Source organism: Alexandromys fortis, unplaced genomic scaffold (genome assembly GCF_014885135.2).
Source record: "Alexandromys fortis isolate MF-2015 unplaced genomic scaffold, M_Fortis_MF-2015_v1.1 scaffold_39, whole genome shotgun sequence".
Classification (NCBI taxonomy): Eukaryota; Metazoa; Chordata; class Mammalia; order Rodentia; family Cricetidae; genus Alexandromys; species Alexandromys fortis.
Genome location: NW_026067918.1, coordinates 6,594,994 through 6,621,436, shown reverse-complemented (window position 1 = coordinate 6,621,436; position 26,443 = coordinate 6,594,994). Strand labels below are relative to the sequence as shown.

The following is a 26,443-nucleotide window of genomic DNA, read 5'->3' as shown; positions in this document are numbered from 1 at the left end:
ACAGGTGGGAAGGCTTGGGGGGCCAGAGTTGGAATGTTAAGCCAGGGGTAACCCCAATCCTATCCAACTAGTTTGTCCTAGAGCGCCCGCTACAGCCGCCTCTGACCCAGATCATGACAGCCCTCTGAATCCGCGGAAACTGCTCGGTGTCTACCCCTGGTTTCTCCTTGACTACCCCCAGGTGAAGTTAGGAAGGGACCCACCCACACAGGGTTAGTCTGACTAGGGGGAGGAGCTATAAATTTCCCCGGGTCACCCAGTCAGGGTCAGAACCCCAGGGCTATTCCGTTCCCTAACTGCTTTGGGCCTTTTTTTTTTTTTTTTTAAAGTGTCTAACTTTTGTCTCTAAGTTGTCGGTAGTTGGTTCTGAGGCTTGATCGCAGTGAGGTAGCCTCGTGCTCTGCCGCAGGAGCTAGCCCCCTAGACCAGGCACCCAGTTTATGGATTTGATTTTCACACGAGAAGTTTTTTCGGACAGACTGGAAAAGGAGGCGCGATCCTGAGAAGGCAGGGTTTCCAGAGGACGCAGAAGGAGCTTGAGGGACTATGAGTCAACGCTGGGGGAGTGGAGAATAGGGCCTCCAAAGCTTCCACGCCCACTTCCTTTAAATAGTTAGGAAACTTCGGCCTAAAGTCGAATTTATTTCTTTCAATGATGATTCGTAGCTGGAACTTCCTCTACAAAGAAGAGAGCTCGATGGTGGCTGCTTCTCAAAGGATCGGGTCGGAGAACTTGGGAGTGAATTCCAGGAGGTTCCCTGAGAGGGTACAGACGATGCCCGTGGTCGCCAGGCAGAGCGATCAAAGCCAGTTCACCACGCTGAAAATTTACCACTGCCCAATCCGGGTATGGACTCGGGCTGGCCTAATCCTCCCGCGTTCCAGATTGAGACGGAATTCACACAAGTCACGGAGCCCACGCTCCTGCTCGTGTCCCCAGAGTCTCTGGCCCAGAAGTGGGTAGCTGGTCGTGGAGGGAGTTGGCGGGGGCGCGAGGGATGCCTCCTGGGCAGGGTGGGGAGTAGATTCCTTACCATTGTTCAAAACTGGAAGAGCCCAGAGAGGGCCTTCTCTTGGGGCTCTGGGAAGGGGGATGCGCTCCTGGTTCTGCGGAGTCCAAGTCTGGTTCCGCCCCAGAGCACGGGGGACTTGGGGTGGGGGCGACTCCTCACAGCAGGACCAGCTCCAGCTACCCCACAAGGAGCTGGGGGGGAGTCTAAGGCTTTTAGGTTTGAACCTGGGAGGCCGAGCAGTCAGGCTGAGTTCCGGGACAGCCATTGGCTGCTGCTGCGGCGTGACATAAGCGCGGAGGGGTGAGGGAGGGAGGGCTGGGAGGAGCCAGGGAGGGGAGTGTCCCAGAGCCTAGCACACCCGGAGCCCGGGAGCCAGAGGAAACAAACGCCGGCGCTGCCATGGGTCGTCTGCCCTGCCGAGGCGCCAAGCACACAGAGGGGAGTGCACAGCCTTGTCCGGCCCGCGCTCGGGGAGCTGGGGACCGAGGTAGGCGATGGGCACCCGTTTGTGGTCCTGCAACCGTGTGAGGCCTGGACTGGCTCGAGATCCTTGGTCGCGTGGAGAGGATAGAAAGACCCCGGGGATGGGGAGACGAAGAGCAGGGCTCACACACACACCTCTGCGCCCAGCGTTGGTAGGCATGGTTGGCCAGGGGCATCTTGGGTGTCCTGGACCCAGAGCCACACGCCACACACCGTGTCCCAGAAAATCGCAATGTGCGAAGGAAGGGGTGACAACAGGGCTCAGCGTCGCCAAGACTCGCCAATCTGGCCACGGGAGCTGCTCCGGGTGGGGTGAGTGGGAAGGTTTTAAAGGTCCACCCCCTCGCGCAGGAATGGGGTGTGTGTTGCCGTGGGCCAGGCACACAATAATCGCGGTCACCCCGAGGGGGGCGTGTTCGCACAGACTTCTCCATGAATAACAGCCGAGTTCTTGTGTAGTGGCAGAGAGGTGTACTCGCGCTCTCCGGCTTGTACACACGCCGCAGTAGGCGCCACCCGGTGTCGCCCGGCCCGGGAGAAGGAGGGCAGGAGCCGTCTGGAAGGCAATAGCCTAGCGAACAAATACTCCCCCCCCCCCTCCCGGCCCGCACAAGCCCTTCCCTCCCCCGCCCCGCCCGCCTTCGTCGGAAGACTTGGAGGCCAAGGCCGCAAGAGGCGCAGGCTCCTGGCGGCGGGGTGGGGCTGCCCGAGCTGGCCGCCCCATTTGCAACCCCGGACGAGGCTTTACACTGGGGCCCAGCGCGCGCGCCGGCTGCTCCCCGAGCACCGTGCTCGAGGCTTGTTCAGGGGCGGGTAGGTAGCGGTCGGTTAATGATTTAACCGCTTGCTCGGGACATTGGAACAGCGATCCTGGTCTCCGGCTCCTCCCCATTCCTGGAGCGCCCCCAGCCGGGGGAACAAATCTGCCCTCCTATGTCTGTGGTGTCGCCTGCAGGAACTGCCTCTGACTGTTAAGGGGTCCTCTGGCTTCTGTAGGTGAGTGCCCCAGACTGGAGGGGTGGATGGCGGTTGAGCTTCCTGGGAGAAGACGGTGGGACTTGCGTGAGTGTGTGCCTGAAGGGGGAGGGGCGCTCCCTCTCTGTTAACTCAAACCAGGTTCCTTGTGTTTGCCCAATGAAATACTGCGGCCTGGACTTCGGAAGTTTTCTTTTTCTCCCAGGGAGAATGAAGAGGAAATACAAAGCTTTCTCTTTTCTTCTTGGCTGGGAACTTCTCCCCCCTCCAACACGCTCACCTCTTGCAATCTGACCGGCTCCCACGTCCCTCTCTGGCCCACAGCTTCCATTCCTTGCTCAGGTAGTCGAGCAGTGAAATGGGCAAAGAGCCCTTGTGGGCGTCTCTTTGAAGCCCCTCGTCTAATCTTTCAGGAGAGGATGGGGGTACTTCCCTCCTTACCCCCAGCAGCCATCTGGACCAGAGACCTGGGGGAGCATAAACAATGAGAGGCCCCCGGCAGGGGGCTCTGCCATGCAACTTCTTTGCCCCGTCTGGGTTTTCAGTAACGCCTGCAGCAGCTCCTCCCGCCCTTTTCTGAGGCCAGGCTGGAGGAGGGGACCACCAGTGGGGTGAAGTGAATTTTAAAGAACAAAGGACAGGGCCCACAGCAGGGGGAACTCTGCTGCAGGCTACAGGTTTCTCCCAGAACTTGGGAAGGAGGCCGGGTTGTGCTGGAGCCGAGCCAGGCTTCTGGGCAGCCCAAGGGCAGTTGGCAATAATGGGGCATCCACTAGAGGCCTAGGAGTTGCAGTCCGTGTTGGGTAGCTGGGACTGTGCTGCGAGTGTTGCCGTGTGCTACCAGCTCTGGGCAGCTGCCGGTATGTGTCTACTGATTAATGGGTTTATCTCCTCCGAACTGGGACTTTGCCCCTCAATGATTTCCCACCTTGGGGAACATCGGGAGACATGGAGGGGAGCTTCTCCGGGGTCCTGGGGACCTGCCTTTGGATGGATTTGGGGGAGCTGGTGTGCTAAAGTGAGTCTGCTCCCAAGCAATGGTGATTTAGGGATGTTTCTGCCCCCGCTGGTAACTTCTCAGCGTTCACAGGGTCCCTTGCTCACTTGAGGTGCTCATTGTCCTATACACTCAAGCCACTCGTTTGAGCGTTTCTTCCATTTTCTGGGGCTTCTCTCCTTTTTTAAGCCCTCCTTTCCCCCTTGGTTTGTTTCTCACACAAGCTGGCTCTCTCTTCTTGTTCCGAGCCTATGTGTGTGCCCAACAGTCTCTTGAAACTGACAATCCAAACTTCGGAGCAGGAAGTTGCAAGCAACCTCCAGTGGTCCCCGGGGGTGGGGGGTGTGCTATGATGTTAACCTGTAAAAGGAATCCCAGACCCTCCTTTCAGATCTTTTCCAGAAGGCCCTTGGGTTGCCTCTGGTTCAGGACCACCCCCCTCCCCAACTGATTATGACGAGGATAGGCTGTGCCCAGCCGCTGCAGGCGAGGTGTCTGATGTTGGTGTCTCTGTCTCCTTCTCTTCCTCCTGGTTTCCCTGTTTCCCCCTTTCCTTGAAGTTTGGATGGAACTGGCAGAGGAGGGAGGTCCACAGCCAGCATCCTGGATGAGCCTGGAGTAGCAACTCCAGCTGTTCTGGTTAGGACATCCCACAGACACTTAGGCGCTTGCCCCTGTTGAGGGGGGGGGGGAGGGAGGAGTCTGTCCCTCAGAAGAACAGAGGCGCTGGATTGATGCCAGCGATAAGGCTGGGGAGTGGAGAGGGGTTGAGCAATCTCACCCTGGGAGTTGAGCACGGACCCGAGCTATGCTTAGGGCTTCTGACCTAATGTCTAGAGGCTTTTCCTCAGCCTTGGGAGAAAGGACCAAGTCCCAGGGCCAGGGAACACGTTGAGCAGTAGTTTAGCAGAAGTCCCTTGACTGCTGACTCCAGCTTCTGAAGAGCCTCAGGAAGGCTCAGCCCATGTCAGCCAGAGTCTGGGCAGGGCCTAGGACAGTCATTCAGGGAGGGACAGGAGAATGGCTAAAAAGTAGCCCTGCCTACTTGCCTGGTGGAGAAAGTTCAGCCATTAGCTTCCCACATTCCTACTCCTGGTGAAGCCCCAGCTTTAAAGTGGGCCTTCTGGAGCCTTGGGCTTCCTTCCAGTGGAGGAACACTGGAGCCCTTCCCTGCACCCCAGGCATCGCTAGCTTGCTCCTCCGGCTCAGTGCCAGGAGGACAGTGCTGGCATGCTGGCATGCTGACAAGCAGAGCCTCCTCTACCTGAGACTGGTGAGGTAGGATCTCCTTTTTCAGTGTGAGGTGTAAACAGTTTGGGGGTATCATGTATGCACACCTAGTGTTCTCCCCCTTAATCCTAGGGCCAAGGCAAGAGAGACCATTGTATGTCTTGGTGCTCAGTCATGGCTGCTTGGGTCCCCACCCTCTGCCTTGGTTATCAAGGTGGCAGATGATGCCAGCTGAAATCACCCCACTCCCCGCTGTCTCTGGGTTCTCCTTTCTTCTGTCTCCATTTAGTAGCTGAACTCAGTCTAGAGACCCCAGTTTTCGATCTTCCAAGATGAGACAAGAAAGCGGGTCTTATGTCCCAACTTCTCCCCGGCCCACCGCTTCCTCTCTGCCTTGCAAGCATCCCTCCAAACCTCCCATTCTCTTATAACCCCCTCCTTTCTTCAGAATGTTTCCCAGACCCCGAAGCTTCAGAGAAGGACCCTCTGCTCTCGTCCCGCTCTGTCCCTGGAGACTAAGGCTTGGAGAAAAAGAGCTTGGAAGGAACAGAGGCCAGTGGTACCCTGTGTGGAGGACTGGGGAGGAGCTGCTCTCTCCAGGGGTTTGGCAATCTTCTCTTTGAAGTCTGTGTATTATTGTTGGTAGCATCCAGGTCTCTCAGATTCTGGTGTGGTCTCTCCCTTACCCTTATCCTAGAGAAGAAAGAGAGGGCTCACCATCCTTACTGAACTGAAATCAGAAGGAGACGGAGTTCTGCCTGAGAAGAGCAGGCCCTCTCCATCTTGCATCAGCAAAGGTCAAAGGTGAAGAAGAGGAGAGGCTAAAGCCACAGGCAGGGTTGCCTCACGACCCCGCCCCGGCTACTGGGTGGCAGTGAGGATGGACTCTGTACCCCGGCTTTAGGGATCAGCGTCATGTGGCACCCTGGGACCTATTGGGTTAGGCGTGTGCAAGTGTGCCCAGGGCTGACCGAGGATCCTGTGTCACTGAGCATGCTGAATGTCTCCCCAACACCTGTAGACATGGGGTACCAGTTGACAAAGCACAACTCAGTGTCATCTTCATGTCACCTCTTGCCCAGTGTTGTGCTGAATACTCCATGTGATTCAGCCTGTTACATCTGCACCTTAGTGTGGGTAGGTGGCTTTGAAAGCTATGAGGAAACTGAGGCACAGATAGCAAGCTCAGTGTGGTGAGCCAGATTATGACCTGGGGATTCTGGCTCCAAAATCAGGAGTGGAAGATGGGCCATCCCTCCTGGGGGGTTTCCCTGGAGATCCCACAGTGCCCTTGTGTCCTCCACTCGGCCCAGTACCACTTCCCAGGAGATCTGAAAGTGAGAGCCAGGCCTGGGGCGGATCTGGTTTCCAGTGTTGTGGCTCCTTGTGAGATGAGATTGGGAACAGAAGCGCTGCCACCCAGCAGCAGGACCACTTCTAGGCCCCGGCAGCTTGTCCTGCATAGGGACAGCTCACTTCCCCACCGGACACCCTTTCCTGTTCCCTCACTGGTGGTGGCAGACTCCTGGAAGCCCACGTTTCCAGGAAGGGAAGTGTAAACAAGTGAAGCCGCCGGATGTCGGATGTCGTGGGGCACTGGTTGTGTGGCGTCTTGGGTCCTTGGTTAGTTGTCGTTTCCGGTCCCTCGCAGGCTCTGGCTCCTTTTCTCTTCCCTTGTGGGCAGTCCACATTCCCAGGTCATGGGTGAGAGAAGCCTTTTCCTTCACCCCCCCCTCCGCTACCCCCACTGGCTTCCTTCCCCTGGCTCAAGGCAGAGGGTTCTGGAGTGAGGATAGAGGTGGATACAGGGCAGAGACTAGAGCCCAGCTCACAAGGGCTCCCCAAAGGTGCACCCCCTGTCCTACCGTCTGTTTCTCAGGATTATTAACTTTCTCTGGAATGGTAGAAAATGAGGTAACCAGACTGGTGATTTTTTTTTAAAAAAATAAAAACTTTATTTAACTTTATTTTATGCACATTGGTATAACAATGTCAGATTATCTGGAACTGGAGTTACAGACAGCTGCAAGCTGCCATGTGGGTAACTGGGAATTGAACCCAGGTCCTCTGGAAGAGCAGCTAGTACTCTTAACCACTGAGCCATCTCACCAGCCCTGGTGATATTTTTTTAAAGAATTTTTATTTATGTGTATGAATGTTGGCCTGCATGTATGAATGTTCACCATGTGTGAATTGCCTGCAGTGGGAGCCAGATTCCTCAGAGTTAGACTTGGGCACCTCCATTTGCTTGCTGGGAAGCAGACTCTGGCCCTCCGCAAGAGTACCAAATACTCTTACTGAGCCATCTCTGACTCCTGAGATACACACACACACACACACACACACACACACACACACGAATGGGGGTGGGGCATGTGACACTGTGGAGGTCAGAGGGCACTGTCATGTGCTCGGTTCTCTCCCCCCACCATGTGGGCCCTGGCCATCAAGCTTGGTGACAAGTGTCTTTATCTTGTTGATCTGGGGAGATTTTTAACAGGAAACTGTGGAGCTCTGGGCTTCCTCTGGGTGTTCAGCACCTGTAGTCCCCACCACTTCTTCAAGACTTGGGGCCCAACTATGAGCGTCCCCCCTAACCTCCAATATGCTTTATACCAGATTGGAAAACATCAGAGTAGTCTTGATTCTCCTCTCAGCTCCATCTTTAGGAGCTATGTGGCTAGGGTGACTTAAATGGACTCTCTAAGCCTCAGCTTTCTTGTCTATGGGATGGAGACTTGGTTGTTGAACTGTGGTATTTGGTATCGCAGATGCCCACCCAGCACAAGGGGCTTAAGTACCAAAAACAGTTTAATGAGAACAGTGCATCTAGGACCTGGAGGGGCTGGTCTACCTCGTACTTCTTGTGACCTGTATGCTGGGGAGAGGACCCCCTGGTGCAGGGTCTGGCTGTTTCCCTGAGTCTAGGGGACATCTCAACATTGGGAGGCGTCATTCCAGATGACTCCTGATTCCAAAGTAGACGGCAATCCCTCCTTTCTCACAAGTACAGGGCTGATAACCCTGCCAGGTTGTGTTTCCCAGACTTCTCAGCCTGGCTCAGGTCTTGGAGTTGTATATCCTTGTACATGTTAAGGATTGCACATTTGAGTGGGACGGGGTAGCGGACATCTATAATGCGAGTACTCCCAGCACTGGGGGAAGGCAGGAATATCTGTATGTTGGAGATGATGAAGAATCTCTGTCAATCCACTGGAGAAGGTGACAATGGCAGTAACTGTAGGGCAGTGCTGTTACTAGGAACATAATACTGGGAACCGAGGGTGACTCAGTGGTAGGATACATGCTGAGCATGTGTGAGGCCCTGGCTTCTGTGCCCACTTCTGAATGCCACTCCCACTTCCCCCAGTGAAGGAATAGAAGGCCAGGCATACACGTAACTTTAACTTTCTATAAACATTTGCTGAGCCAGGGTTTCTCTGTGTAGCCTGACTGTCCTGGAACTTGCGTTATATACCAGGCTGGCCTCAAACATATAGAGATCTAGGCAAATCTGCCTCTGCCTCCAGAATGCTGGGATTAAAGGCATGCACCACCACTGCCCAGCCTACTTTTTTTAAAAATTAAAAAAAAAAAAGATGAATTTTTAAATTAACCCAGCACACTCAAAATATTGCGATTTCCGTGCATTTGTTGAAAATTTGAAGTGGTGGGGCTGGGGAAGTGGCTCAACACACACACACACACACACACACATAAAAAAGTCAGTGGACATGGTGAAGTACACCTTTATTCCAGGAGTTGTAAGACAGAGGCAGGCTCTTCTACATAGTGTGTTCTAGGTCAACCCCGGCTACCTAAGACCCATCTCAAATAAATACATACACCTGTGGTATATTTTATGTTCGTTAAGATCCAAAAGCTTCCCCTGGACAGTGGTGGTGCACTCAGGAGGCAGAAGCAGGCGGATCTGGTCTACAAAGTGAGTTCCAGGACAGCCAAGGCTATTACACAGAAAAAACCTATGGGGGAGGGGGGTAGAAAAGCTTGAGGATCCGTCCTGTCTCTCACACTGTGTACTGTAGTCTGGATGCCAAACTTTATAAATATTTGATTAGTGTTTGGATTTCAGAAAATTTACAGTAACAGCCACACACTCAGGTTTTCCCAACATGCTGAAGTTTTCCTGTAAAAGAACCAAAAGTCTGATTTAACATTTAAAATAATTTGAATTAGGTGTTAAGAATTTGTTTCCCAAGTCATACTAGCCACAGCTTAAGCACTTGGTGGCCCCTCCTGGCTACCATATTGGATAACTAGGTTTAGGATATCATGGGGACGCCAGGTGCGAAGGAAACACTTAGTGTTCCGTGCAGTGGTGACAATTGTCATAGATGGAACAAGATTTTCTCTCCTCTCCCCTCTTGTGGCCCAAGCTGGCCTAGAACTTGGAATCCTCCTGTCCCAGCCTTCCCGGTGCTGGGATGACTGGTGGATGATGTCCATCCCTTTCTTATTCTGAGACACAGATGGAAGAATAAGTAGGTTAGAAAAGCCAGGACAGCTTTAGAGGAAACAGTTGAACAAGGACCCTTACCCTGCTGGATGTTCAAAATCTGTTCTGCATGGTGAGACTCCAGATCTGCTTTAGAAACAAGCAGAACAAGGAAGAGAACAGCTCTTGTGGAAGCTGGCCCAAGCTACACAGGATCAGGAAGAAGTTAATATCTGATAAAGCCATATTCACTCACTTTCTGCCAATTTTTACAACAAAACTGGTTTTATGAGAGTTCAGGAAAATTATTGTTCTTTGTTGCTGTTATTTTTTCCTAGTTTTGTTATTTTCTATGTATTAATGCTTTGCTTACATAGACATCTGCACAGTGTGTGTGCATTGCCCAAGGTGGCCTGAAGAGGGCGTCAGATCCCCCTGGAATGGGAGTTGCAGATGGTTGTAGACTGTAGTGTGGGTGCTAGGAACTGAAACTGGGTCCTCTGGAAGAACAGCCAATGCTCTTAACCACTGAGCTGTCTCTCCAGCCCTTTTTCTGTGTTGTTTTGTTTTGTTTGTTTCTGAAGACCTGGCTGGCCTGGAACTCACCAGATAGACCAGGTTGTGACCAAGTCACAAAGATCTGCCACCATATCCAGATTTATTTTTAAAGAACAAACAAACAAACCAGATAACATCCTGCTCTGTGCCTCAGGCTAGGCTAGAACTCACGTGACCCACGCTACCTCAATTCTCCTCAAGTACCTCACCTCCCCAGTGCAGAGATTATGGGTGTGAACCACTGACCTCGCTAACTTGGTTGCTCCTGCTAGTTTTCATTGTTATTTATGTTATATTTTATTTTATTTTGCCGTCAATAAGAAATTTACCTATTTTAAAAAAATCCAAATGCTGGCATTGTCCAGAAAATTTTAACAGGTTTATTTATAATTGTTATAAAGTTGAACTGTTGAAATGTGTTCACTGAAACATTTTGCTTGCATTAATGCTTTACATCTTGCATTTATATTAAAAATTCATATATTTATATTTTATATAATACTATTTATTACCTCTGTGTGTGTGTGTGTGTGTGTGTGTGTGTGTGTGTGTGTGTGTGTGTGTGTGAACAGGGTCCAGGTGAGCATTCTACCGTTGAGCTGTAACCCCGACTTAATGTTGAAAGAGGCTCTGGACTACATTGCCTAGGTTTTACCCTTGATTTACGGCATAAATGATGTGCTATACTTGAACTTGAGTCCCTCCTGCCTTAGACTGAGGAGCTGGGCTCCCACGCCGGTAGCTCCAGGCCTGGCACTTGCCTGTTGCTGGTCTTTGTGTCCCCTTTTTTGTGACTCTGCAGAGGTCACAGCCATCTGCACTTTCCCGCACTTCTTTGGTGGGGGTTGTTCTGTCTCCTATGACTGGTTAGTTCGCACTGCCTTTGCCCATACTCTTGCTTTGTTCTCCCTTGGGAGGAGAAGCCTTTGATTGGTGAGATGAAAGCCAGAAGACAGGGAGCAGCTTGGACCACATACAAATGAGGCACTTGGCAAAGCGTAAATCACCATAATGTAAACAGGCATATGATAAGTTAGCCAAAATATTTGCAGACTATGTCTAAGATTTAAAGAACCAGGCAAGTCCACTGGAAAATGGGAAGCCCTCCTGCCAATAATGGAAAGGGTAAAAAGCTTCAGTGAGCAATTTCCATTAGAGAAGGTATGAGCTACAATGCTACAGTTTTTTTGTTTGTTTGTTTGTTTGTTAAAAAAAAAAAACAGTCATTCTTAGTAACCAGAGAAATGCAGACCTCAGGTTTGGAAGGAGAGGTTGTGTTTGCATTTTAGTTTGAGTTCAGTGAAAGCCCGGTGTGATGCATGCTTGCCATTCATTACAGCAGCTGGGAGGCAGAGGCAGGAGGATAGCTGAAAGTCTGAGGTCAGCAAGTTCCAGGACAGTCAGGGCCACATAGCGAGACCCTGTCTCAAAGAGGAAACAGAAGCTCGGCAGTGGTGGCACACGCCTTTAATCCCAGCACCAGGGAGGCCGAGGTAGGCCAGCCTGGTCTACAGAGTGAGTTCCAGAACAGCCAGGGCTACCCAGAGAACCCATCTCATAAACATAAACATGAAGCAAAACAGGAGCTAGAGACTGAAACAAACAAAGGGAAGGCGCAGGTGCCGAACATTGGGCACCGTCGCCCTGTGTTGCTGGAACTGTACCATGGCACAGCATCCTGAAAACAGAAGGACAATAAGAAAAAGAACTGATTTTTTTTTCCAGCAATCTTACAGAAATAAATTCAAGCTGGCATTTTCAGGGACAAATGGAAGTTACAGAGTCTAACCAAAGAATAAAACATTTATGAGAGACTGGCTGGACGGACACTGGGGGCATCAGGACTGCACTTGAAGTGGCGTGTAATTTACGAGCGCAGGAGCGCCTTCAATTCCAGAAGGAACAATGGCGGGCTTTATTCCCTGTCTGCAGTGCAAGGTCCTAGCTGGGTAACGAGGGGGAACTATCCAAAGCTGTGCTACCCCACAGAAGTATGTGAGCTTTAAAGTCAAGTTTTCATTATACTTTTAATGTATTTATTTTAAATGTATGTGTATGATCATGTGCACATGTGGAGTGCAGGTGCCCACAGAGGCCGGAGCTCTTCAATCCCCTGGAGCTGGAATTACAGGCAGGGGTAAGATCCTGGTGTAGTTGCCGCAAACAAAATCCAGGTCTCTTCTAAGAGCAATTTTACATCCTCTTAGCCCCTAAATCATCTGTCTAGCCCCCCCTTTTTTTTTTTCTTTTTTTCAAAACAGGACTTCTCTGTGTTACAGCTTTGGTTGTCTAGGAATTTATTTTGTAGACCAGGCTGACCTCAAACTTAGAAGACCGGCCTGTCTCTACCTCCTGAGAGCTGGGATGTAAAGTGCCACTACCGCCCTTCTACTTTATCTTCTGAGATAGGGTCTGTCGCTGAACCTGGAGCTCCCCCGTTTGGCACAGGAACTTTCTTGTCTCCCTGGTGCTGGGATCTCACAGGCACGTGCCACTCTGCCAGAGTGTTTATGTCGACGCTCACAAATCCCAGCTCAGGAGCTCATGCTTGCATAGAGCTGCCTCCCCAGCCTCCAGGATGGAGTACTTAACAGCTCAGCAACCACATAAAGCCAGTGGCCCCTCTACTGGATGTCAGGTGTGGAGTGTTTAATAACCTGAGGGTGAAGAGGTGGCGTGGGGCCAAGAGCACTTTCTTCTCTTGCAGAGGATTCAGGTTCCGTTCACATTACCTCCATCATGAGCCGCACAACTGCCTGTAACCCCAGGATCTGGGCTCCCTGGACACCTGCAAAAATTGCATGCAGATACGTACACATAAAAAAGTAAATATAAAATCTTTTTTGTTTGTTTAGTTTTGGTTTTTTGAGACAGGGTTTCTCTGTGTTAGCCCTGGAACTCACTCTGTAGATCAGGTTGGCCTTGTACTCAGAGGTTTGCCTGCCTCTGCCTCCAAGTACTCTGATTTAAAGCATGTTAGACATTAAAGGATTCAAGGCATATGCCACCACCGCCCGATTAATATAAAATTATACACATACATACATACACACACACACACACCCATAGAGAAGTGGTGTAAAATGGGAACTGGGAAGATGTTCTGCTATGGAGGACTGCTTTTTTCCTTGCCTGATTCATTCTTTGGTCCCTGCCCTGGCTGACTTATGGCCGCCCAGCTCCAGCATCCTGCTACCTCACCCCAGCAAGCAGAGATGGCCAGGCCATGTGCATCCCATTGCAGCTGTGGAGAGAGCATGGGGTGATGCTGGCGCCTCAATCACTTTCCCCTCCCGGAAGGAGCCATCAAAGACAGGATGTTTCTCTCTAGGAAGCAGGATGTGTGCCCTGGCTCTGCTTGGGCAGTGTCAGCCTGGCTTGAAAGGTGGAGTAGATGCCGAGATCTGAGGATTAAAGGACTGCCTTGGGTCAGGATTCTGACCTTCCTTGGGAAAATTTGAGGCTAGACCTTGTGCTGACCCCATTCCTAAGTACCCAGGGGAAACCTGGCCTGGACTTCTGATGGTTCCTTTCTGCTGGCTTCTCTGTAGGACCTTGGGAGGCGTGAAGTTGAGCCGTCCCTAGGGCAAATCTCTAATCAGGGAGCTGGGAAAGCAGATTCTGGTCCTAGTCCTGTTCTCTAAGCAAGCCCATGCTCCTGAGCCCCTCTGAGTGTATGTGTGCCAAGGACGGCCAGAGATGGTCTTCCATTGATTGGTTCAGAAGCTATGAGAGGGAGTGAGGACATTTGACCTGCCCGAGCCTCAAATCCCCTTCCTTTAAAATAGGGGTGATCATTTCACCCTCCTGCATGGTTGTATTGAGGTGCAGAAGCTTGCATGCCTGTTCTCCTGGCCCTGGTGCTAGACACACAGAAGCTACCCAGTAAAGGGGAATAGTTGACAGCCAGGATTTTCCTGTGCATGGTCAGTTGAAGGGAACACCTTGTGCTCCTCGCCCTTGAGTGACCCCTGCCCTTTCCTGTTTCCCCTTGTCTCACACTATTGCCTCATAGCGTGGGGTGGCCAAGCTGGGGCTGTGGGAGGAGCAAAAGCCCGGCTTTCACCTGCCTGGAGTGTCTCTTGGCTGGCTGACCTGTGGGGGACTGACCGCTAGAGGTGCTGGCTGGAGGCCAGTCTCTATTGGGTGGGCATGGTTACCGGTCACCTGCTTGGCCAAGAAAAAGGGTTGAGCACCAGGAAGCAGCTGCTGGGGAGTGAGTTCTCTTTCTGGGGGTGGGAAGTGGGGGGGGGGGACAGGTGATCAGTCTTTACAGATCTAGGAGTAAGTCTATTTAATCTTTTTTTTTTTTTTTAAAGATTTATTTATTATGTAGACAGTGTTCTGTCTGCATATATACCTACAGACCAGATGGGGGTGCCAGATCTCATTACAGATGGCTGTGAGCCACCATGTGGGTGCTGGGAATTGAACTCAGGACCTCTGGAAGAACAGCCAGTGCACTTAACCTCTGAGCCATCTCTCCAGCCCCCTATTTAATCTTTATATCTTTTTTTTTTATGAGTATGGCTGTTTTACTTGCAAGCATGTAAGTGCAGCTAGTGCCTGCAGAGCCCAGAAGAGAGTGTCAGACCCCCTGGGGCTGCATTTTAGATGTGAACAGCCATGTGGGTGCTGGGAATCGAACCTGGGTCCTCCAGAAGAGCTGGCAGTGCTCTTAACCTGCTGTGCCATCTCTCCAGCACCCAGAGCTTTATATCATAGATTGCCCACTCTTACCGCCTAGACATTTAGCAGAAAGCATGAATATTGGGGGTGACCTGGGGGAGGAGGGAGGGACAGTTGTCAGTGGGAGAGCACCTGCTGGGGTGCAGAGCTGCTGGTCCTTGGTACTGTCCCTCTTAGAGATGCTGAGCCCTGACAATGGAGAAGAGTTTTAAGCTGTTTTGAAATTAAAATCTTTTCCTTAAGCCATTGATGCTTTGGAATTATTATTATTATTATTATTATTATTATTATTATTATTATTATTATTATTATATGTTTCACCACATTAAAGGGAACCTTTTGGGGAGGAGAGGCTGGGGAAATAGCTCAGTCAGTAAAGTAGAATATAACCTGAGATTGATTCCTGGAAGCCATGGTTAAGGGTGTGTGTGGCTGGGGGCGTGGTTCGGAGGGTAAGGGCACCTGCCTTTGCATACCTGGGTCACACACGGTGGAAGGAGAGAACTGACTTGTGTAAGTCATCCTTTACTAGTGTGCCATAGTGCACATGTGCACACACAGACACACATGTATGAATACATGCATGCACATGTGAGTGAGCACCAGGAAGCTTTATTTTTTGAGACAGTCGCACTGTGTAGACCAGGCTGGTCTCAGACTCACAGAGAGCTACTAACCCCTGCGTCCCAAGTGCTGGGACGAAAGCTCGTACCACCACACAGAACCTTGGTCTGTTCGCCTCTTGAGCCCATCCTATTCTCAAAAGGGTTGAGCCCAGTCCTTTTCAGGGATTGCATATCCAAGCAGTTGAATGGATAAATGCCCCCCTCCGTGTGCCACTGCCTGCTGTTTGGGGAACTGTTCCTGTGGCTGCATGGCCTCTGGACAAGCACCCCACCCCTGCCTCATGGTTTCGTGACACTCCGCGAACCTTATGCTTCCTCATTTTCTCAGCCCGCCCGCCCCTTACTGCTAAGCATCTGGTTCTTCACTGCTTGTCCTCTCGTGAGTAAGGCTTTGATGGTGAATAATCGTGCATTTGGGGTTTTCTCCTTCTTTGACACAGTTCCATGAGGTCTATTTCCAGATGTGGAGGTGGCTGAATTACTTCCGCTCCCCGCCTCAGCTCCTCAGCTCCCCGACAGTTGTGCCCCTCGGCCACCCGGTCCTGAGGTAGTTAGGATGTGAGCAGTTCCTGGGATGCGGTGCTGTGACGGTCCCTGCCTTGTGGAAACGTGCCCCCCCCCCATACACCTTTTCTGGCTCTCTGTTGGCAAGTTGGTAGACAACACAGGAAGGTCTGACATCTCCCTGGGGGTGATTCATTTGCAAGTGTTACTTGGGGGAAACTTTCAGGTTCTCCTACCACCTGGGTCCCCGAACTCCATGACCTTTGGCAAGTCACCTGGCCTTACCCACCCCCTCAGTGGTCCCAGAGAGCTACATTTTAGCACCCACTCCTACTCCTGGGCTACGTGACAAGAATCCAGTCATGTGTGGGAAGAACTTAGCAGAGCGTCACAGCTGTCCTTCGGGGGCCACAGTGGATTGATTCCAGGTCCCCTGGGATACCAGAGTCCACAGATGGATGCTCCAGTCCCTTCCATGAGACAGCCTAATATTTGTGCAGATCTCACGGGGCGCCTAAGCTCTCGATTCCCACAGTACCAAATGAGACGTGGAGGCTGTGAAGACAGCTGTGTGACATCGTTCAGGGTTCTGCGTGTTCAGTATGTATGTGTGTAGTGGAGGGAAATAGCTGTGTGACATCGTTCAGGGTTCTGCGTGTTCAGTATGTATGTGTGTAGTGAAGGGGTGTGCTCACCTGGGCATGCGTGTGGAGGCCGAGCTGGACGTCAGAATGCCTTCCCTCTTTCCCCACCTTTTAAAAACTTAATTTTATTTATGATTAGTATACCATTTGTATATGTGTCTGTATTTGATGATAGCTTGGGTGGGGGAGGGGCACACACTTGTCACAGTGGATTGCAGGGATTGGATGCGGGAGGTCAGGTTTGTGCCACAGGAAGTCAGGTTTGTGCAGCGGGTGCTTTCCTGCTGAGCCATCTTTCCAGTTCACCACATTTTTTCCCTCCACGTTTCTTTTACTTATAAAACCTGTTTTTAAATTTGTTTATTTTTATATGTTATAAGTGTTTTATGTCCAGATATGTATGTTGCCATATGCATACCTGGTACGTGTGAAGGCCAGAGGAGGGGATTGAATCCCTTGGGACTAGAGTTACAGTTAGGAGCCACCACGTGGGTAATGGGGATCCAACCCAGCCATCCCCGCCAGCGCTGTTGACCACTGAGCCACCGCTCCAGCCCCCGCCTTACTTTTCAAGGCAGGGTCTCTCACTAAACCTGGCTGACCAGGGATCTCCCAGGATTCACCCATCTCTGCCACACACGTGTACCCCAGCCTGTTCTGAGCATTTGTATTCTGATCGAGTCCCCAAATGGGGAATCTGCAGATTTAGAAGGCTGTCCATCTATGGATTTTATTTCTTAAAGGACAAAAAAACTAAACCTTAGTAGTTACTGCATGGTTGGCAGTTTAACCTATGCGGGGCTGAGCATGGTGGTACATGCCGCGTGTGGGGCAGAGGCAGGAAGATCTCTGAGTTCAAGGCCAGCTTGGTCTACTGGTGAGTTCCAGGACAGCCAGGACTACATAGTGAGACCTTGTCTCAATCAATCAGTCAATCAATAAATCAGTCAGTCAATCAATAAATCAGAAAAAACAAAAACCAAAAGCGAAAACACAAGAACAAAAACAAGAATTGTATACACATAAAGGACATTTCAGGTAGGCCTTCCTTCCTTCCTTCCTTCCTTCCTTCCTTCCTTCCTTCCTTCCTTCCTTCCTTCCTTCCTTCCTTCCTTCCGTTTCTTTAGAGAGAGGTGTTTCTCTGTGTAACAGCCCTGACTGTGTTGGAACTCACTCTGTAGACCAGGCTGGCCTCAAACTCACAAGCATCCACCTGCCTCTGCCACCCAAGTGCTGGGATTAAAGGCGTGCACCACCACCGCCCAGCTCAGGTAGGTGTTTCTTACATGGTACCTCCACACTTTTGATTTTGCGCCTCTGTTTCAGCAGATGGAATCTGGAGGAGGATTTAAAACAGACTTCAACCTGTAGTCTGGGCTGAGTCCCTTAATGTGATGCTCCCACCTCTCAAAGCCTGATTCCTTACCCAACCCAGGTATTTTAGAGAGATGTTGGTCATGGGGTGGGAAGTGCGGTCATGATGGTGATTGTTCATGATTCGTCCCCAGCTTTTATTTCTTGGAATCAGGGCTGTTCGGGACAGAGAGTATCTTAAATAAGTACAGCCCAAGCTTCTTGTACAAACAGCAGACTTTGAGATACAGGGATCTGCTGCAACCACAATACCACACAAACACTTAGAAGTCCTCCTCTTTAACAGTGTGTGGCAAAGCCCCCACAGCTCTGCTGTCCCTCAGCTGCCCAGCCCCGGCCTCTCTCTGTCTTCATAAAGGCTAGCGAGTGTTCCAGAGAATACCAGATCTTTCTCTACTGACAAAAGCCAGAGCTGCTGGTCTCTCTTAGAGGTGTGGCCTGCAGCAGCCTGGTTTTCTTACCCCTTAGATGTAAAGAAGCACTGGAAATTTGGACACTTCGTCTTTGGACAGAGTTAAGTCCTGCCTAGGGGCAGGTACAGCATTGTCTCTGTGAGAGAAGGCATGACTCAGCTCTGGGAAAGGATCCCTGGAGTCCCCATGGAGGCTGCCCTTTGACCCGCCCTGGCCACAACTCTGAAACCCTCCCAGGATGTGTCCCCCGGTGTCCTCCCCAGCCACTCTCATGTCTTGCCTCCTCCATGCCTAAACTCCAGGAAAAATATTCAGACTGAATTTCTGTTTCTCTCTCCTCCACGACCCCCAGATCTAATGCCACCAAGAACTTCCCAAGGTCCGTGGTTTATATTCAACACCAAGGACCAAACTCAGCTGGCCTGTCCTCTGACCACGTGGGTTTTCATTCTACCCTTTAAATACTACAAGCATGTTCCCATCCCAGGGCCTTTGCACATGCCATGTGGTTTCTGTCTGCCCAGGTTTCACAGGCTGCCTCCTGGCGCCTGGCTGCTCAGGGTTCAGTTCACAGTACCCCTTCCCTCGTGGGCCCTTCCACTTTGTCCCCATTTCCACACTTGCTCGCATCACCCAGTTCCCTCGTCGCACGCACACCCCTCCCCAGTCTCCATCTGTGTGTGCCTTGGGAATGATAATGGGCCGTCGTCACTGCTCTGTTTTCAGGGCCTGGAAGAATACAGTCATCCCTCAGTATTCATGGGTGATTGGTTCTGGGATCCCCTCAGATACCCAGATCTCAGATATTTGAGTCCTTTGTCTGAAATTGTATGGTTTGCATATAACCTGGGTGCATCTTCCTGTGTCCTTCAAGTAGGCTCTGGGTTCCTTGTGCACACACAACTGTGAGGGAATGGTTGACAGAGTTGTACAATCTTGTTTACAGTAAAGGATATGTGTGCATGTTTGGTGCCTGTAGATTTTCCCCCTGCAAATGGTTTTCAGACTGTGGTGGGCTCAGTCTTCGGGTGCAGAAGGAACCCTTGCAAGCACAGAGGGGTGGCTAAATGTCAGTATTGTGGGGGTCTGCAGTAACACAGCGAGTGAGTGAGAGAGCAAATGCATGAACGGCAGATGCAGCCTCTCAGAACCAATCCATCCGAGCCGAGCGAGGGGCTAAAGTTACCACACTTAGTGTCCTCCTCTTCTATCTGGCCACATTGCCTAGAGCTGGTGTCCAAGGGAAACCAGGAAAGGACGGACAGAGGGCGTGGCTGCCCTTGGCAGTGGTGGTGGGCGTTGAAGCTTGTGTAACTCTGTATACTGACTGGGGTGAGCCTCCGGTCAGCTGCTGAGGGGGAGGCCAGCCTGCCTGCCTGTGTCGGGAGAGGGAGCGTAGCTCTGGTTCCTGCCTAGGACTGGGATGCCAGGGACAGGTTCCTGCCTGGGCATTTAGAGTGGGACATATTGGTGCTGCCTGACGAGCTTGTCAGTCTGCTGGCCAGTCTGGGAGGGTACTTTTCACGGTTCATCCCTCCAGGGAGGGTGGCGACAGGTCCAAGCAAAGGCTGTGCTGTGTTCCCAGAGTCCTGGCTGTGTGTGGGGTTGGTGGGTGGGCTTGTTGGTGTCCTAGGGAAGGTGCCGGTTCTAGAAAGTCTTGCCCTCAGAGGCTCAAGAAGATTAGGGAGCATTGCAAGCTGCTGGCCAGTTTCCCCTGTCTACCCAGGAAAGTGGGTTGTGGCCTCCGGGTGGGACGGGGTATCCACCTGGTCTCATGGGACAGCCAGTTTTAGCCACTTCCCCAGAGCTGAGTCACGGTGTTTAGCAACACTCCTCCCAAAGCCACAGCCCCTGAGGTCTGATCCCTTTCAGATGGGAGGTGGAGGGCCTCCAGGGCCAGCCCCAGGCAGGCCCTCCTAGCTCTGCTTCCCCCAAGGCCCTTGACCACCTCATCAGTCCCAAACACTGTCTGTTAGAAGCTTGGATGACTTGCTGTTGCTTGGGCCCTTGAAGCCAACACTTCAAGGTTAAGTTTTCATTGACCTTAAAATCTGTTGCTGTGCTCAAACTCTGAGACCCTGGAGGATGAGCCTCATCTCACGACCAGGGTGACAGGAGAATCTCTTGCTAGATTTGGAAAACGTTGTCTTGTGCCACACAACCTGTACCTGGTCTCGTGAACAAGATCACAGGAGGTAGATAGCACTGCACAGACCTGTCATTGTTTTTCAGGAGGCAGAGAAGGGGCTCTAGGTCTGGCCTAGGACGGCATGCATGGACGTGGAGTGCCACACTGATTTTCATTAAGTGTCCCTACTCTCCCTTTCTCTGTAGCCCCACTGGCTACAGTGTTGGGGGAGGAGACAGTCAGTGGGATGATAAAGGCTTCCTCCTTCCCTCTGTTACACTCTGGATACTTGGTCCCTCTGGGTGGCTGCGTGAGCATCTCTGGAGAATCCTGGGCTGCCGAGCCTGCGGTTCCCCCACCTTTTCTTCCTATTGAGCTCTTCAGATGGGAAACCACAGTATGGCCAAGCTTGCGGAAGGACGGGTTCCTAGACTTAACAGTGTGGCCTTTCACAAATCGATAAAATTGTGGGTGCCCCTCCTGCCTCTCCCTCGCTCTCGCGTTCCTGTTTCTTATTTTCATTTTTGCCTCCCAGGGAATTAGGGAATAGGTTCCCTGACCATTTTGGATGCCATGACTGGGGGGTTGGGATGGTGGTGGAGGCTGCTGGTATCTTAACAGAAGAGATCGGGGTGCTGCAAATGACCTACTACTCAGCCAACACCACCCCCAATTAAAAAAATCGACTATCCCCATGTATCCTCAGGCCATCATAGAAAAATGCGTCTGTTTTTAGAGGCAGCAGGCTCCTTCCCGGACCTCCGGGGCAAGTGGTAGGGGGCACTCCGTTAGTGGCGGGCAGCAAACAGGGCTCTATCTAGTATAGTACCCAGAATCAGAAGAAAGCCTTAGCAGGTGCTCGCCCTGGGCTGGCAGTGCTCACTGGGGTGTGAACCCAGCTGAGGCTGAGTCACTACCTCAGTGACCCTGCTTTCTCATCCGAAAGATGGAAGAGTCTGGTGTCCCTTCCAGCAGTGTGGGAGTCTAGCACGCTGGGTGAGGAACCTTCTGTTCACCTGGTAGCAGAGAAACCAGAGGGGTGGCCGGGGTCACATTTTAATGACAGAGACCATGCCTCCCTTTGTTTTTCCTTTTTTATGTTTCCTAATTGGGGTGTGGGGATAGAGATGGCTCAGCAGTTAAGAGCACTGCTCTTCCCGAGGACCCAAGCTTGGTTTCTAGTACCAGCTCTTACTCCAGTTGCGGGGGATACAACGCCCTCTTATGGCCTCCCTGGACACTGCATGCGTGTTGTACATATACATACATGCATATACCCCACACACTTAGAAAAATGTATGACACGTACATCACACCACAGTCCATGTGTGAACCTCCCGCCTAATCTCCCACCTTGTTTGAGACAGGGGCTCTTGGTAACCACTGTGTAGGTCAGGTTAGCGAGCCTCCATATGTCTGTGAATTGGTTGTCTGCCATCTCTCTGTAGGTGGAAGGATGCAGATACATCTGGCTTTACACAGATTCTGAGGCTCCAGACTCAGAACCTCACACTCGAGTGGCAAGCATTTTACCCATTTTCCTCAGCCCTGTTTTTGTTAGGCTAAAGAAGAGTTTTCCTCAAAATTTGCTCAGGGTTCTCCCTGACCCTAAGGTGGCCCAGGTCACCTGTATAATAAGTAGATCTACCTGCCATTGTGCCTGGTTCCTCTTGGTATTTGCTGAGAGCAGCAGTGTAATTGCTTGGGTGTTGCTCTCGGTGGTGGGGGCGGCCATTAGACTGGCTGTTTGACTGGATGACAGACTGTAGGGGAAGGAAGATGCAGGGAGCAAAGAGAGGTCAAGCAAGGCGCCCAGGGGCTGTGCTGTGGGCTGAAAGGGCTGACATGAAGGCTGATGGCGAGATACCAAAGGACTGCGTGAGGTTGGGGTGGCAGTGGCCCCACTTTAAATGTTGAAATCCAGCTGTGTGACACACGGGTGCTAGACAGGAATTAGAACCGGGACCAGTTAGAACCCTCTGGAAGCCTTAGCCTGACTGGAAGGTTAGAGTCCAGCTGGCAGGGACAGAGTGATGTAACAGGTGCCTGTCAGGAGGGGGACATTTAAAATGCTGTGTGAAGCAGGTGGCCTGGAGGACTAACTCTGGATATGGAGGCCTTCTGGAGCAGCACTGTCTCTCCTTAGGGTTGTTGTGGGCACCGGATGTTGGGGTGTTAGAAGAGGATACCTCGTATCAAACGCAAGCGGGGAGGGTGAGAGCAAGGGAAGGGTGGGTGGCTGGCAGTGATATCTGGAGGGCAGCAGAAACAGTCCTGGGAGGTTTGCAGGGAGGGGGATGTTACTGTGGTTGGGTTTTGTGGGGGTAGGGGTGGGGGGGTCATTTGTTTGTTTAGCTAAGAAAGCAAGAACAAGAGAGAGGCATGGGGCAGGCAAGAAGACCAGTTAAGCAACAGTCAGGGAGGGACAGGTGGCCTGGGTGGCCTGGCCTGGGGCAGCGGGAGCAGCCCAAGCCTGCTAGGCCTCACTGAGCCCTGCAGTGCAACAGGTGGGCCCCAGTAAGACCTGGCTGTCCAGCTGTTAGTGGGATAGGGAGGGAAGGGGCAGACAGCCAGGGGCCCAACTCTGCTGGGGAGAAAGGACCTGGCTTGGGACCTTGACACTAAGCTTTCCTTGCCAGAGGCTATGCCCTGAGATCCCCCTGTGCTGTCCCTGGACTTCTAGTTAGTCACCCAGGGCCCTGCATGTCCCAAGAGAAAGTCATCTAGAGTCCCATCTCCCTCCAGCCGCAACAATAAAGAAACCAGGAGGGAATTTCCCTCCAACTTCATCTCCCCAGGGGATGGGAGATAAAGTGAGTCTCTAGCAGAGTTTGGGGCCTCACAGTGATGTCACAGGCAGGAATCTTCATGCATGTGGCACCCCACAAGAGCTGGAAGGTCAGGGAGCTGGTTCTGTGGGTTCCTGCATTCCCCACCCTAATTCTGATTCAGAAAGAGCGAGGCTGGCCAGTCGCCCGCATGTGTGGAAGTGACAGGCTCGGTTTGGGCCTGGCCTGGCCATTCTGTTCTCTCTGACTCAGGCTGAGGTGTCCACCGACTCCACAGGGATCCAGGTTAGACAGCAGGAAGCTCCTGTCCACCACTGGCTGTCTAGAACCTGTTTGCTGTAGTACCTTTGGGATTGTAACTACCATTTAAGGTGGTTTGTTCAAACAACAGTCCAGCTCAGGCAGGGATAGGGGTGACCATGTGGAATTTGAGGAGATTCTTTCCACCTCAGGTGTCAGAGAAAAATATGTCTCCGCTACCAAACTCTCGCCCAGTTTATAAATATCTTTCCGTGTTAGGAGGCGTAGGTGAGGAAGGCCACTACTGGCAGTTTTCCAGCAGTTTTGATGAGAAGTCAAGGGTTAAATGGTGGTCCTTTGGTGGGTGGACATCATGAGGCACGTCTATATTAACCCTTTGCTTTCTGTTCTCTGCTTACAGCCCTCTGATTACCCTGCCTACCCTTTGTGCTTGCTGGACTTCCGATCTCACCCCACAGCTGCCTGTTACCTTGGGAGTGTCCGCCTCCCCTCCCGGCCGGCACAATGCCCATCCTCAAGCAGCTGGTGTCCAGCTCTGTGCACTCGAAGCGCCGTTCCCGGGTGGACCTCACAGCTGAGATGATCAGTGCCCCTCTGGGTGACTTCCGCCACACCATGCACGTGGGCCGGGCTGGAGATGCCTTCGGGGATACCTCCTTCCTCACTAGCAAGGCAGGTGAGGCTGACGGGGAGTCCCTCGATGATCAGGCTTCCACCTCCTCGTCTTCCAAACGCAGCCTCCTGTCCCGCAAGTTCCGGGGCAGTAAACGGTCACAGTCCGTGACCAGAGGGGACCGGGAGCAGAGAGACATGCTGGGCTCCCTGCGGGACTCAGCACTGTTTGTCAAGAATGCCATGTCCCTGCCGCAGCTCAATGAGAAGGAAGCCACTGAGAAGGGCTCCGGCAAGCTACCCAAGAGCCTGTCGTCCAGCCCTGTGAAGAAAGCAGATGCTGGAGATGGTGGCCAGGAGACTGGCTCAGGGGAGGTGGGTCCTCATCGGAATGGGGCCACAGGCCCCCACTCTCCTGACCCACTCCTTGACGAGCAGGCCTTTGGAGACCTGACAGATCTACCCGTTGTGCCCAAGGCCAGCTATGGGCTGAAACATGCTGAGTCCATCATGTCCTTCCACATTGACCTGGGGCCCTCCATGCTGGGCGATGTCCTCAGCATCATGGACAAGGATGAATGGGACCCGGAAGAGGAAGAAGGTGGTGGTTACCGTGACAAAGAAGGCCCCGGCAGCATGGTCCAGGCACCCCCTTTGCTGGAGGTAGCTCCTCCTATAGGAAGACAGGAAAGCAAGGCCAGCGCGGACCAGACCCCCATGCTGCCCCCACATGCTCTGGAGGATGACGGGTGGGCGGCAGCGGCCCCCAGCCCCAGCTCAGCACGCAGCGTGGGCAGCTATACCACCCGGGACAGCAGCTCCCTGTCCAGTTGCACCTCAGGCGTCCTGGAGGAGCGCAGCCCAGCTTTCCGAGGCCCAGACAGGGCCCGGGCTGCTGCCCCAAGGCAGCCAGACAAGGAATTCTCCTTCATGGATGAAGAGGAGGAGGAAGATGAGATCCGCGTTTGAGCTGGACGGTAGCTTCCACAACTCTGGGCTACAACTTCTCCCTGCTGCTGCCTTCATGATGACCTTTGACCTTCCTATGTAGGTGCAGCTAAGAGCCTCATATTGGAGTAGACCCTGGACCTCGGGGACTGGGGTGCCAGGGAGGTAGCATGGGTACTGATGGCCTGACTCTGACCTGTCCTTCCTCCACCGCAGCAGCCTGGGACAGAGCTGTGTCCCAGCAGGAATCCATTCTCCTCTCTCTGGGCCCCTTGCTTCCAGCCTGACCTCAGATGGATGCCAGATGTTAGTCTGTGTTCCCATAGCGATGGCAGGGCAGCCGGGTGTGGCCTTCTCGCCAAGGTCATGGACCCTGGGGACCAGGGAGGTAGGGTGGCCACATGTCCGGGATCTTCTCCCACCCCTGGCTCCTCACTGGAAGCCTGGTGCTCTTAGGGTTCAGCTGGAGCAGGGGACAGCCTCAAGCAATACACTAACCGCAGTCCTTCCGAGGAGCCAGGACGGGGGAGGGGGGTAGAAGGAACTCCCCCGGACCCCAGCTTCTTGGGTTTTTAAGAAGGGGCCCTTCCTCGGTGGCAGTAGGAGCAGGAAGGGCTTGCTCTGCCCTATGGGTGCATTTGTTGGTTGTTCTTACGTTTAAACCGGAGTAGAGCAGTGTCGGTCCCCCACCAGGGGACGGTAACCCTGTTAGCAAGATTGTCTTGGTGGCACCGTGACTGTTAGCTTACTCCAGTCTGGGTGTACAGACCCTGTCCAGGCTGAACCGTGTGGGGCAGCCGCCACCAGTGTTTGTCCATGAACCCCACCTCCATAGCTGTTAACAGCTGAGTGAGGACTATGTAGGAAAGTTCTGGAATATGACCGTTAAATAATGCATTGTTCCCCGAAGTGTGAGCTGTGTTTTGACCAGGTGGTTCCCTCCCCCTGCCCTCCTCTGAAGGAGGCAGGGCCTCCTTCCCTTCTCAACCTCTTTCAACTTGGGGTGGGCAGCGGGCCAGGCGTAGCAAGACTGTATTCATTTTGAATTCCAGGTTAAGGAAAGTGGGTTTTTATTTGTTTGTTTTTTGAGACACGGTCTCTGTAGCCCAAGATGGCCTCAAACTCAGAGCAAAGCCTCACCCTAGGAGCTGAGGTTACAGGATAGCACCATGGCTCCTGACTGCTTGTCTGAAATCTGTTTGCTCGGTTCCTGTAACTCTACCCAGGACATGAACAGAATCGGGGGCCTGAGCCCCAGGGGTGTCTATGCTGGGAACAGGCTGGCCTACCTCCTGGTCTAGTATAACCAGTAGGAATCTGGAGAGAGAGCAAGCTAAATTACAGCAGGATTCTGGCCAGATGAGGGTGGTGGCCTGCCATGGGCTGCTCTCCTTCCAAAGTCCTTCCAGATCCTGACCCTGGAACACTCACTGGGCTCCTGACTGGTGCTCCTACGTAGGTAGGCTTTGACAGAGCCACAGACCTGTGCCTCTGGCCAACAGCACACGCCCCCTCCCAATCTACCTGGTCATTTCTAGACTCTAAACTTTGTATTTTTTTTCCATGACATTGATAAAGCAGTAAGAAAACATTAAAATTTCCTCCTCGCGCCCCTGGTGTCTGCCTCTCCTTCCTGGGGTCTTATTTCAGGGTGTGGGAAACTGGTCAGTGTCTCAGTTCTAGCAAAAGCAGGAGCTTGAAGCAACTGATCATGCCCAGTCCATAGGAGAAAGGGTAGTGAGT

The 26,443-nt window shown here is 52.3% G+C and overlaps 1 protein-coding gene across 6 annotated transcripts; it reads left to right on the top strand.

The window, feature by feature from the left end:
- The first annotated feature begins 657 nt into the window (after nucleotides 1–657).
- Cdc42ep4 (CDC42 effector protein 4) lies at nucleotides 658–26,311 on the top strand. 6 transcript variants are annotated; one of them, XM_050140249.1, is made up of 2 exons: nucleotides 658–847; nucleotides 23,541–26,311. In XM_050140249.1, exon 2 carries the CDS (start codon nucleotides 23,645–23,647, stop codon nucleotides 24,719–24,721), a length of 1,077 nt encoding a protein of 358 aa, XP_049996206.1. In that variant the 5' UTR covers nucleotides 658–847; nucleotides 23,541–23,644; the 3' UTR covers nucleotides 24,722–26,311. The 6 variants fall into 6 exon arrangements, with proteins under 6 accessions (XP_049996206.1, XP_049996203.1, XP_049996201.1 ...); XM_050140246.1 differs by having other exon boundaries at nucleotides 658–956; XM_050140244.1 differs by lacking the exon at nucleotides 658–847 and adding an exon at nucleotides 1,338–1,500.
- The last annotated feature ends 132 nt before the right edge of the window (nucleotides 26,312–26,443 follow it).

Excerpts from the sequence above, each read along its gene's own strand:
- Cdc42ep4 (XM_050140249.1), top strand. The coding sequence starts at position 23,645 with ATGCCCATCCTCAAGCAGCTGGTGTCCAGCTCTGTGCACTCGAAGCGC.